The sequence below is a fragment of the Camelina sativa genome, chromosome 1 (assembly GCF_030686135.1).
Source record: "Camelina sativa cultivar CO46 ecotype springtype chromosome 1, ASM3068613v1".
In the NCBI taxonomy this organism is placed as follows: domain Eukaryota; kingdom Viridiplantae; phylum Streptophyta; class Magnoliopsida; order Brassicales; family Brassicaceae; genus Camelina; species Camelina sativa.
This window is the reverse complement of record NC_141880.1, coordinates 8,977,696-8,990,291: the sequence shown is the minus strand read 5'-3', so window position 1 is coordinate 8,990,291 and position 12,596 is coordinate 8,977,696. Positions and strand designations below refer to the sequence as shown.

The 12,596-nt window shown below is 35.1% G+C and overlaps 2 protein-coding genes and 2 pseudogenes across 4 annotated transcripts; 2 read left to right on the top strand and 2 right to left on the bottom strand.

The window, feature by feature from the left end:
• The first annotated feature begins 1,539 nt into the window (after positions 1-1,539).
• Positions 1,540-4,221, top strand: LOC104785583 (F-box protein At5g07610-like). Its single transcript, XM_010510830.3, has 4 exons — positions 1,540-1,705; positions 1,878-1,988; positions 2,708-3,871; positions 3,957-4,221. Exons 3-4 carry the CDS (start codon positions 2,734-2,736, stop codon positions 4,001-4,003), a joined length of 1,185 nt encoding a protein of 394 aa, XP_010509132.2. The 5' UTR covers positions 1,540-1,705; positions 1,878-1,988; positions 2,708-2,733; the 3' UTR covers positions 4,004-4,221.
• Positions 4,222-6,000: 1,779 nt separating this feature from the next.
• LOC104705930 (protein NDR1 pseudogene) lies at positions 6,001-6,991 on the bottom strand (annotated as a pseudogene). Its single transcript, XR_015595392.1, has one exon. The product of XR_015595392.1 is annotated as a protein NDR1 pseudogene (transcript).
• Positions 6,992-7,565: 574 nt separating this feature from the next.
• Positions 7,566-8,505, bottom strand: LOC104785574 (protein NDR1 pseudogene; annotated as a pseudogene). Its single transcript, XR_015560197.1, has one exon. The product of XR_015560197.1 is annotated as a protein NDR1 pseudogene (transcript).
• A 1,111-nt stretch (positions 8,506-9,616) lies between these two features.
• On the top strand, positions 9,617-12,427 carry LOC104705919 (COBRA-like protein 10). The gene is made up of 3 exons (XM_087455517.1): positions 9,617-10,521; positions 10,653-11,131; positions 11,218-12,427. The coding sequence occupies exons 1-3, from the start codon at positions 9,924-9,926 to the stop codon at positions 12,157-12,159; spliced, it is 2,019 nt and encodes a 672-aa protein (XP_087311643.1). The 5' UTR covers positions 9,617-9,923; the 3' UTR covers positions 12,160-12,427.
• The last annotated feature ends 169 nt before the right edge of the window (positions 12,428-12,596 follow it).

Genomic DNA, 12,596 nt, shown 5'->3' with positions numbered 1-12,596 from the left:
TGTACATTCTTATGAAAAGAAACTTTCTATTTTCATATATATATGAAATCATTTTTCTCAAGAAAGATAGTCTTTTATCAAAATCATTCCATGAATCCTAAACTTGGGAAAACAGTTTTTTTTTTTCTTTTTCTTCTGCAACATGTGACATGTGCATCTCAGACTTGCACGTACATGATATCTTTTGTCTCTGATGAAGTGACGAATAAAGAATTCCATTTCTTGTCGTCTTCCTTCCGAACCCATATATCCATGTAACATGGATGTAGAACAAACAATGCGAGAGATCCCTGAAAAATGATATTTTCCGTGGATTTGAAAAAAATGTTCGTAGTTATGAAGTTGTTTCAATATCTATATCATCTAAGAAGATGAAGACCAAATAACAGATATTACCTATCTGGTTATTCTTTGAAGATCTCTATCAATATTGATTGTTCTACAATCGGGGTGACATGGATATATGTGTATGTTATCCGAAGATAATTTAACATTTCATTTCCTTTCAGGTCTATTAAGATATTATGGTTTGTGTTATAATCTTTTGATTTTTCAACTTTGTAAAAGACATTACTGATTATATATAAGAACAAGATGTATATGCTAAACTTTCCATGTTATAAAATGAGAATCAGTAGTGATCTTCTTATGTTTTTAATCTCAAAGCAGTCGACAAAATTAAAAGAGAATAGAGCAGACTTGTTTGTTGATGATAGATATCTCATATTCTCATATCTCATCCTCGAGAGCTAATGTGACCAAATGAAGCAAGCATCACAAAACGGTGACGTTTAACGGATTTAGTTGCATCCAAACTCTTGCCCATCTCCAAGGTCACTCTCATTAAGGCCGAAATTATCTTAAGCCCATTTTCAACAGATGAAGAAGCAAATTTTGTTTTTTTTCTTCCCGGTTAAATTTGTGAGAATCGTACCGAAACTTAAATAACCTTGGTTCTCGATAAAACTATTTGTTAATATGGTTATTAAAATATTTAATAAAATTAGAACATTTATAAATTAATACTTAGTAAATTAATAATCTCTATAAATTAATAATTTTTTTTGGTTCTAAGTTTGAACTAGTGTAATTCTGGATACTATTTGATAATATAATAAAATAATAATTTTTTTGAAAATCTTTTGTAAATATATAGTCCCATCAATAATATAAATTAATAATTATATAGAATTATCCAAATATATGCATATATCGACACATTAATTTTTATTAGAGTTCATTTTTGATATTTTTACTGTATAAAAATCTTTGAGTGATATCGTCAAAACATGATAATTGTTATTTTCATTGTAATTGATTTTATAAAAATATTAGTTATAACCATTAAAACTTATTTTTAATATTTTTTTATCAAATTAGGAAAATTTCTTTATAAATTCATAATTATTAATTTATCGAGAAATTAAAATTTTTATAAATTAATATATTTTTTTGGTAGTAATATTATTAATTTTTAGAAGTTTTACTGTAGTTGACACCGAATTATATGAAGAGATGAAATCATCTTCGTCTCAAAACACGTGTTCTTCATATTTCCTCGATTTCCAAAAAAAAAAAATAAAAAAAAAAACCCGCAAAATAAAAAAGAGTGAGTGATGAAACCGGCAAATATATTACCTAATTTGGGGTTTTAATTGCCTGCCATCGGAATCTCTTGCCGTTATCTTCTACTTATGAGGGGGAGGTAACTGAACCATGTTCGAAGCGTTACAAGATTTTTAGTGATTGATGGTGCACATAAACGGGAATCAGAATAGAATTGATATTTTTTTATCTCTTATGATTTGATGTTTGTATTTGTTGTTCCATTTATGAAAAGAACTAAAAAAAAAACTCACTTTTTATGAAAAAAACAGGTCATGCATGCTAAATGCTACTAGTTTCATGGATCATTTTTGTGACTTTTTTCTCTGCAAGATTATGAGTCTCAAGAGTTGGAAGAATCATCATCAGCTGCTTTGTCACAGGTTTGGTTTCCAGGAAAAGCTCTTTTTTTCTTCCTCTCCTTTTGTTTTATGGACCTTTCTCTCTTTGCTGTATATGTTATTGTTGCCTATGGAACTTTCGTCAGGTGTGAATAGACTATGATTAGCCATCTATTCTTGGAACAGTTTGTTTCCGATGCTTTCATTTCTTTGAGATTGTTCGCCATTTTTGCATTTGAGATGCGCATTTTGCTAGTCATTGATTGTTCCACTACATAGAATCTGCATTTCCCGATCCTTGTGCAATTTGGGAAATGGCACAATCAAGAAGCTCATTTTCTCTCCCAAAGGTTGCTTTGTTTGCCGTTTCTCTGTTCTTTAATATTGTCACCTGAATGCGTATATATGTAAGCAAGTTTCTAGAAATTCATGCTCTAAATTGTGGGGTTTATATGAATATGAATGCTCAGATCATATCAATGCACTTTATGTTCTTTGCAGAGAGGGTTCAATAGTCAGTGCATGTATTAGTTAGTTACTCTGCTGGTAAAACAATTTCCTAGTAAATCATTAGTTCATTACTATCAACTGTTAATATGTATCCTTTGTTGGCTGTGATTGAATATATTTGCGGGCATGCCGGCTAGTCAAATTTTTATTCAGAGCTATATACAGTCACAAATATACGCATTCATGTTGCAGAAATATCTGTGCTTGAGTCTCTTTTATGTGTTTAATCATTTCTCTTTTTGTTGATGCAGAGCACTAGCAACAAAGCAAACAGAAAATGGTCAAAACTCGTTCTCAGCGGATCAAGCGGATGAGTGCCGTAGATGCAATTGACGTGCGGTCTCGGGTCTCTGTCAAATCTATCCGGTATTGTAAGAAAATTAGCAAGTACCTTGCAGAGCTGCAGTTAGCTGAATCAAGAAAGAATCCATCATTCATAGTATGTCATACTATGGAGACAACAATGAAGTTGTATTCGATGGATGCAAGGAGTTTTAGACATTCCCTCCTCAACACTGTTGATCCATCTCAAAGAAGCCATGACGAGTCCATGTACATGATCTCAACCTATAACGGAATCATTTGCTGCGTGAATACGATTTGTGATGAAGACGTAGAAAACAAGTTTTGTGATCTGCAGATATGGATATGCAACCCTTGTACGAGGGAAACTCTCCTTCTTTCCCAAGGGAGACCCTCATTTGGGATTGAGCCAAGTGTTGGAGTGGCTTATGGCTCCGACATTAGTGACTATAGAATTTTCCGTATATACTGCGTTAGAAAGGAAATTCCTAAAGAAAAGGTAACTGCAAAGGGATATTATTTTCGAGAAGGTCAAGTTGTTTACGCTTTAGCATATGAATGTGAGGTGTATTCGTCCAGCAATGGTTCTTGGAAAAACATCGGCTATGTGCCTTGTGTTCCTATGCGTTCTGGTCTTAGGCCATACATAACTGGTCATATTTTTGTTGGAGGTACAATATACTGGCTGGTATCTTTAGATGAGCCAGGTGAAATCCTCTCAGTGGATTTGGAAGGGAGATTTGAGGTTATAAACTTGCCTGAGCATTCAGATGGTCTAAAGGGTGAAGACAAGATCACAGAGGCAACCCATCTGCTCATTTTTCAAGGATCTCTCGCATTGCTTGTACTACATCTAGGCGAGATGGATATTTGGGTTTGGAAAGACGAAGGTGAGAAATATAGCTGGGACCTTGTACTGACGATTGATACTCCAATCAGAGATGAAGAACTGGTTTTATCTGTAACTTCATTAAAGAACAAGATCATATGTGTGACTGAGACACACTGGCGTATATATGATGTGGAGACTAAAATCTGGAGGAAGAGAAGGGGCCCTCGTACTGGATTTGTGAATCCTGCTGTTTTCCCATTCACCGAAAGCATTCTTCCATGTAAGTTGAGTTTTGTATGAATGATATTGTGTTTCTTCCTTTGTTTGCCATGTAATCCGCTTTGGTCTGTTGTTTGGTGAATCAGGTAATGGTGGTGTAGGACAAGTAGAAGGAAACAGCAAGAGTATCTGATGCAGAGATTGTTGAATTGGAAGGCTATGTGTTTCTCTCTCAGGAGCTGTCATATTGGTTTGGGGTTTAATACTTTTTTGTTTGTCTCTTTTTTTCCTCTTCCTTTTCTTTAAACTTGGTTTTATACAGTTCCTTACTTAAAGCTTCATTGATACTAATGATAAGCCGTGGGTGCTGTCTCTAAACAAAGTTTTATTTGCTATATATGGTATGGCTCACCTGTTGTTGGTTTTTGATATGTTAGTGTGCTGATTTTGAGTTCTCCTTTCGGCTCAAAACAACCTAATCAGTGCCATTTTCTGCTATTATACCATTTTTTTTTTCTCACTACATCAAATTATATCATATTAAACCGAGTTGGTTTACGTTTGAAGAATGCAATTTTTTACGAATGTCGGCAGTTTCAGGGGTTAGGCATATATATATATATATACAATGATGTAGATAGGAAAATGATGTAGTAGATAAATAGGGTCATTGCTTGTAAACATTTATAGTAATCAATGTCAACTTTGAGAATGACAACTTTTATAGTAATCAAATGACAATTTTCACAATAATCGAAACAAAATATTTGAAAAAGACTATAGCGCATCTTTGAGAAATATAAATCAAATCTAGTGTTTTGTGAAGAAGATATATAGTAAGTATAGTTTTCATGAAAATGATATTTTTAACAGACTAACCGACGACTATTCGCAAAGAAGAAGTCATACTAAAATTTATATATAGCACACTTGTTTATTCAGAAATATGCTATTGGTTTAATATTTGAACTTGTAGGAGTTATTGTCGCAGTGACAAGAAGAGGCAAATCAACAATCAACATTATTTTGTAGATTTTATTATTTTTATAAGTTGATTATAAATAGGTTATAGATTAAATGATATATTAATTGGTGACAAAATAATAACTGGTTGCAACCTTAATTGTTTCCGAAAATCATGCTAGAGAATATATTCCAAACTGTTAAATGAATTTGTATCATCCCGTACAAACTTTATTTTCGGAAGATTTGTAAGCTACAACACATTCTTTCCAAACATCTAAAAACACAATATTACAAATTTAATTTTCGGCAGATTTGATTGCTATACAACATTGTTAATATATTTTTAAAAGAGAATAAAAATATACTCTGAAGCATAAAAAAGGAATAAAATCTACGCAAGATGATCACATCTCCAAGATCTTATTCTGAAATTAAAAATCAAATCTTAACGACAATCTTCTAAACTTTCAATATAAAACATGCAAATCTCCTTTCACCAGAATACATATTCACAAAAATATAAAAATGACAATGGTTTCTCAGTTTACAATGCTAAACCGTTTCAAACCCTACAAAAATTCATGGTGTATTAGAGCTAAGATTAGAACCCGTGCTAAAGCACCTATTTTGTTGTTAGAGACACTTATAGGTGTGTTAAAACTTACAACATAAGTGTGTTTTTTCAAGCTATCATATTTATCATATGATTTTATTGCATAATGGTTTATCCAAATTTTTTTTAAAAAACAATCACATAAATTACATTTATATAAAAATTACAATAAAAATAAATTGATTTTCAACCCGTGCTCTAGCACTTACATTATCCAACATCCAATATCCACTTACATTACATTACATATATCTTCTACGAAGCATTTCATTTTTGTTGACTTGTGTTGTCGATCAATTTTATAAAAGCACATCAATGATTAAGCAGTAAATAGAGATGTAAATAAATTTATTCGTTATAGGCAGTAAAAATATCAAATTCTAGTAAATTATTTTTGGAATAACTACATAAAAAAGCGTAAACGCGATGTTCGTTTTCCATACTTGAACCGGTTATATTGTTTATGCACTTTTTTGGGTGGCATGTTCTCATTGTTCACTGATTAAGCCCAACATATAATTGTGTCTTGTACATTTAAAATTAGATAATGGAATTTCAAATAGAATTGGTTGATGGGAAAACTAGTACATAGTTAAAACAAAAACAAAAAATGGAATAAATGATTCATTGGTCTAATTAATATGAAGAAAATTTAACTAACACACGACAAAAAAAACACTAATCAAAACAACAATTTGAAAATCAAAACAAAAACAAAACTACAAATTAAAGACCATCAATGAACCATTTAATGAATGGTAACGAAGACTAGTAAATTCATCAAAACACAAATCGGGGAAGAGATTCTTGATAATGGAAAAGAAGAATCAGATTTCATCATTTTAGTCCCTTTCTTACGATCTTCGGATCCACCACCAAGATCATCAGCACCAACAACAATCCATTCGTCAGTCATATTGTACTTTGTCAAAATAGATTTCTTCATTTGAACCCCTTTCTTTTGAGCTATAACTCCATCACCGTTGACTTCGACATCAGCACCCACATTAATCCCACGGCTCTTCGTTTTCCAAAACACACTCCTGAATCTCACTCGAGTCTTCAGATCTAACCTGAAAACCGCCGACCCATTAGGCAAAACCGCTCGTAGAACCGTCTGGTTGTTCAAAGGCAATACTTGACCCCACTTCTTGGCCTTCTTCTTGTGCCCTTGGTAGAACTTAGGCACTGTGTAGTTACCGACAAAGACAAGAGCAGAGGAGTTGGACTTGGTTGTCGTGTTGGTGGTGAAGAATGTAAGGTGGACATCGTCGTAGTAGATTCCTAGGACTTTGTTTGGATTGTCACAACGAACCATGAAGCTGAGAGTGGTATTGTCACGTGAGTTCAGAGTTTTGTTGAGGGCGGGAACGTAAAAGTTTTGGACTGAGCATTTGGGTTTGCCGGCACGGAGATAGAGCCATATGGCGAGACAAGAGAGACCAACTGTGAAGATGAACTTCAAGAAGCAGCTACAAATTTCTTTTCCAAGTTCTTCTTCTCGATCCACCATTTTTTGTTTTCAGGATTTTGATACTTTTTTTGTTTTGGTGAAAGATGAAGAAGATGTTATGTAGATTCTTGTTGAAACTCAAATCTCGACAAAGTAATGGTCACTATAATACAGTGAGAAAGATATATAGTAGATTTTAACTTTTCATGGCACAAACAAAATTGATATTTAACAAAGACTAGGGACTATTCCCAAAGCAGAAGTCATACTAAATATATATTTAGCACACTTGTTTATTCTACGATGCGATTGGTTTAATATTTTAACTTGTAATTTAAGTTATTGCCGTACTGACAAAGAAGAAGAGGTAAGATAACAACAACCCCCAAAATATTGTATTATCCAAATATCCCCTTTTCTTCTATGAAGCAACGTGATTTCTATTGACCTTTGGTCGATCAATTTTGTAAGAAAAAAATATACATAAATGGTTTATTGTTATGACAATAAAAGTATCAAATGATCTATAGTAAATATTTTATTTGAAATAACTACATAAAATTTTCGTTAGTGCAGTGTTCCCTTTCCATATATGAACGGTTATATATATTCACTGTTATATTTCTATTATGTACATTCTTTTGGTCGTACGTTCTTATTATTGATTTGAAGCCTCAACATAACCCTATGAACTTCAACATATATATAACTGAATCTTGTACATTTAAAAATGGATAATTGGATTTCAAATAGAATTTGGTTGATGGGAACTAATACATAGTTGAAACAAACAAAAAACAACAAATGGAATAAAAGATTCATTGGTCGAATTAATATGAAGAAACTGGAACTAACACACAACAAAAAAAACTCATGATAGAAAGAGTCAATAATTAAAAATCAGCAATATGAAAATCAAAATAAAATTCAAGAGACCTTCAATCAACGAATGGCGAAGAAGACTAGCAAATTCATCAAAACACAAATTGGGAAAGAGTTTCTTGATAATGGAAAAGAAGAATCAGACTTCCTCATTTTAATCCCTTTCTTATGAGCTTTAACTCCATCACCGTTGACTTCAACATCAGCACCAACATCAATCCCATGCCTCTTGGTTTTCCAAAACATAATCTTGAATCTCACCTGAGTCTTCAGATCCAACCTGAAAACCGCCGACCCATTAGGAAAAACCGCTCGTAAAACCGTCTGGTTGTTCAACGGCGAAACTTGACCCCACTTCTTGGCCTTCTTCTTGTGTCCTTGATAGAACTTAGGCACTGTGTAGTTACCAACAAAGACAGGAGGAGCAGAGGAATTGGTCTTGGTCGTGTTGGCCATGGATAAGGTAAGGCGTACATCGTCGTAGTAGACTCCTTGGTCTCTGTTTGGATTGTCACAACGAACCATGAAGTTGAGAGTGGTATTGACTCGTGAATTCAGGGTTTTGTTGAGGGCAGGAACGTAAAAGTTTTGGATTGAGCATTTGGGTTTGTCGGCACGGAGGCTGAGCCATAAGAAGAGAGAGGTGAGACCAGCTGTGAAGATGAAGCTCAAGCAGCAGCCACAACAGCTTCTTCCACGTTCTGTGTCATGATCTTGATCCATTTTTTTGTTGTTTTCAAGATTTTGTTTTTGTTTTGCTGTTTGAAAGATGACGAAGATGTTATATAGATTCTTTGATTTTGTTGATTGGATGATATTACAAGTTGACTCAAAAGAGACGACCCGGTAGGACACACACACACGCGTTTAGCCAAAAAAGAGAAGCAAAATAAATTAATGAACGTAGGAATATAAATGGGATAAATAAATAAACCATAAAAATTTGGATTATATAAAAGGGGCCAAAACTAGAAATAAATAGGGATGTTAAATAACAGAAAACCGTATCTTTCCTCCATTTCTATTTCTGTTTTCTTTTGAGAAAAAGAAAAGCATTACTGAAATGAACCTTTTTTTTTTTTTGTCAAGACTGAAATGAACCTTAACACCAAGAAAGTGTAAGAAACTCTAATTTTTTTTTTTGAATAAAAAAAGATCTAATAAAAATGGTGAGACTAGCTAGTGTTCTTTGTTTTTTGTTGTTCGTGTTGTCAGTGTGGCCTAGTGGACAATTTATCGTCTCATACTACTGACCATCTTATAAAGATATTTATTATATGGTTGCATTTGGTGGGGGAAAAATGAAAATAATTCCGACTCAAAATGACCTGGCCCAAAACTCTTTGACTAAACTGTATACTATATATCTAGGAGTCGGGTCGAATTGGATGGGCTCTCATGCCTTGAACCTGATTAGCATAACTTATTTTAAAATAGTTTTGTAAATGCTACATTTTCTAACGAAATTTTATCTCATCACCCACACTAGTTCTTGAGATATACACCCACAACCAATGGCAATGAGCAATCCACACTATATGTAAACTTTGTTTGGTAAATTCAAGCTAGAAATTTCTAGCTAGGTACATCGAAAATTGATAATAATATAATTCAAAAACTATTATCGAATAAAAACTGAACCAAAAAATTAACAAACATATGAATATATATATATATATACATGATTTAAATTTCTTAAAATCTATTAGACTGATCTTATACTAATACTAATCCATATTTCGCTTTATTCTTGAAAAGTCAAAATTTATGAAATGAAGCTGAACTAGAATCCATATTGTGCTGGAATCGACCAAGTAAATAGTTTGTTACCTTTCGAAAATAATCGAAGCGGTTTTTTTAGTTAAGAAACAAATATGAAAACTCTCTCTTTTGTTCCAAAATTAGCAATTGCCTTAACACACATTCTTACATGTCTCTCCGCGTGACCACCAAATAAAACCAGAGGCCCATATTAAGACATCTTCTTTTCCAACCATCTTCGTTTCTTTGAGTTTTTGATCTTTATACAGGTTCTTTACACTAGCTAACCCTTAATTGTTGATCAATCTTCGTCTTTGTTAAAAGGCTTAGTTGATTCCTTGTTTTTTTTTTTTTTTTTTTTCTTTTTCTCGCTGCCTTGCGGTTCGAGTAATCACAAGGCGGTGGGGAAGAAGGAAGAAGAAAAAAAAATTGAAAACGATGAGGGTTATCGAAGTTAAAACAGGGATGAAGATACCTTGGGATATACGCTATTCTCTAAGTCTATTGGTTTTGTTATCATCAATTCTTGTTCTTTGCAACGGCCAAGATTATGGAACCCCGGGCGAGGACGGAGCAGGAGGAGCTGAGCCTACGCCTGAAATGGCGCGTTGCAACGGTATTTTCATGAGCTACAACTTCGGTAGCCGCGAAAGAGAGTATCCGCACGTCAAGAACGTGACCGCGCAATCGTGGGCGTTTAAAGCGAATGCGATGATTGTAAACGCCGGTAAGGAAGAGCTCAAAGGCTGGCAAATGTTCATAGGGTTCCGTCACAAAGAGCTGATCGTTTCTGCGACCGGTGTATCTCCTATGGACGGCGATTATCCTCTGGACGCCAGCAATGGAACCACGTTCATTGGCTCGCCAAACACGGATTTGAAAACCTCCATTGAAACCGCCGGTGATTTCACTCAGATATCTACCAATATCGAGATCACCGGAACTCTTTTCGGGGTTGCAAAAGGGGCCACACCCATGCCAAGAACTATTAAGCTCACCAACGATGGTTGGGAATGCCCTGCCGCTACAAGAAAAGGTTATATCACAATACTCAATTCGTTTTAAATGCATATGCAATTTGTGAATCAAAATCTTTAAATATTACTATTTGATTTTTTAAAACGGTTAATGTGATTATAAAACGGTGAGTTTTGTTGTCTTGCGCAGGAGGTAGTATGCACGTTTGTTGCAAGAGAAACCCTAAGGTCAAGAACAAGACTGGACCAAAGACAAAGTTTGCACCGAGAAGGAACGGTGATCTGAGCATAGTCTACGATGTTCTGCAATCGTTCGACAGCAACTACTTAGCCCAAGTGACCATCGACAACGATAATCCGCTCGGACGATTAGACCGTTGGAACCTAACATTTGAATGGATGCGAGGAGAGTTTATAAACACTATGCGAGGAGCTTACACTCACAAGAAAGATCCATCTGAATGCCTTTACAGTAAAGCCGGACAGTATTACGGTGACTTAGATTTCTCTAAGGTCATGAATTGTCAGAAGAAACCAGCCATTTCTGATTTGCCTCCTGACAAGAAGGACGATGAAGTAGTGGGAAAGCTACCTTTCTGTTGCAAAAACGGAACTCTCTTACCACCTTTAATGGATCCTTCGAAAGCTCGATCGATGTTTCAGTTGCAGGTTTAGTATTCTATTTTGTTGAAATATGTTACAATTCCGCAGAATTTATAGGGTCTTCAAGTTTTTGTTTTCTCTCAATTTGTTAGGTTTTCAAGTTGCCTCCTGACCTAAACAGAACAGCTCTTCACCCACCTCAGAACTGGAAAATCGACGGTATTCTCAATCCGCAGTACAAATGCGGGCCACCGGTTCGGGTCGATCCATCTCAGTTCCCAGATCCTAGCGGTCTACTGGCTATAACCTACGCAATCGCCAGCTGGCAAGTGGTCTGCAACATAACCAAACCCAAAGCACAAGCCTCAAGATGTTGTGTATCTTTCTCTGCCTTTTACAACAACTCTGCAGTTCCTTGCAACACTTGTGCTTGCGGATGCAACGACATTGATACTGATACTTGCGATGCTCACCGTAACCCTCTCCTCCTTCCACCAGACGCCCTACTTGTTCCGTTCGACAACCGAACCCTAAAAGCTAGAGCTTGGGCTAAACAAAACCACATGCCAGTACCAAAGAAACTTCCTTGTCCGGATAACTGCGGAGTCAGCATTAACTGGCACGTTAGCACGGATTACAAAAACGGTTGGACCGCGAGGTTAACCGTTTTCAATTGGAGAAATTTCGCTTTCGAGGATTGGTTTGTGGCGATGGATATGGGAAAAGCGAGTCCAGGATATGAAAACGTTTACTCCTTTAATGGAACACGTGTTCCACCAAACAATCGAACTGTTATCTTCCAAGGCTTGCGTGATATGAACTATCTTGTCGGTCAAGTTAACGGAACAAATCCATTAAGAGACCCTCCCGTGCCCGGAAAGCAACAATCTGTTATCTCCTTCTCCAAGAAGAACATCAAAGGACTGAATATTCCAGGAGGCGACGGTTTCCCAACTAGGCTTTTCTTCAATGGAGAAGAATGTGCGCTTCCAAAACATTTCCCGAAGAAGAGTTCAGGACATAGACGCGGTATCAGCGTCTTCATGTCCCTTGTTTTTGCAATTGTCGCGGCTTTTGCACTAATGATGGACTGAAGAGATAACTAAACTTAGCGGTCTTGATCAGTTTTTTTGATCTTCAACTTCTAAAGATTGGTGTTTTGATGATATTGCTGAACAGAGGAAGGATCAAAAGGAGCAGATGTGGAGATATCTTTGTTATATGATTTGATCTAATATGGAAAAAATATTCACAATGTTGTATTAATACTTTTGTTTGGTCTATAAAAGTATTAAAGTGTATGCTGTTCTTTGGTAATCCCGAAATCTCAGAATAGAGTTCGCCTTTTTTTTTGACATGAAACAGATCTTTTTATTAGTCTTTTGATTTGGCAATGTTGTGAAATATTTCTTCGTTCTTGAAGATCTCTGTCGGAAAAATAATACTAAAAAATATATAAATCAAAGATTCGGAAGCAAAGAACAAAAGCCATTGACAGAAGCAAGTCACATGAGATTCCAAAACTGAAACA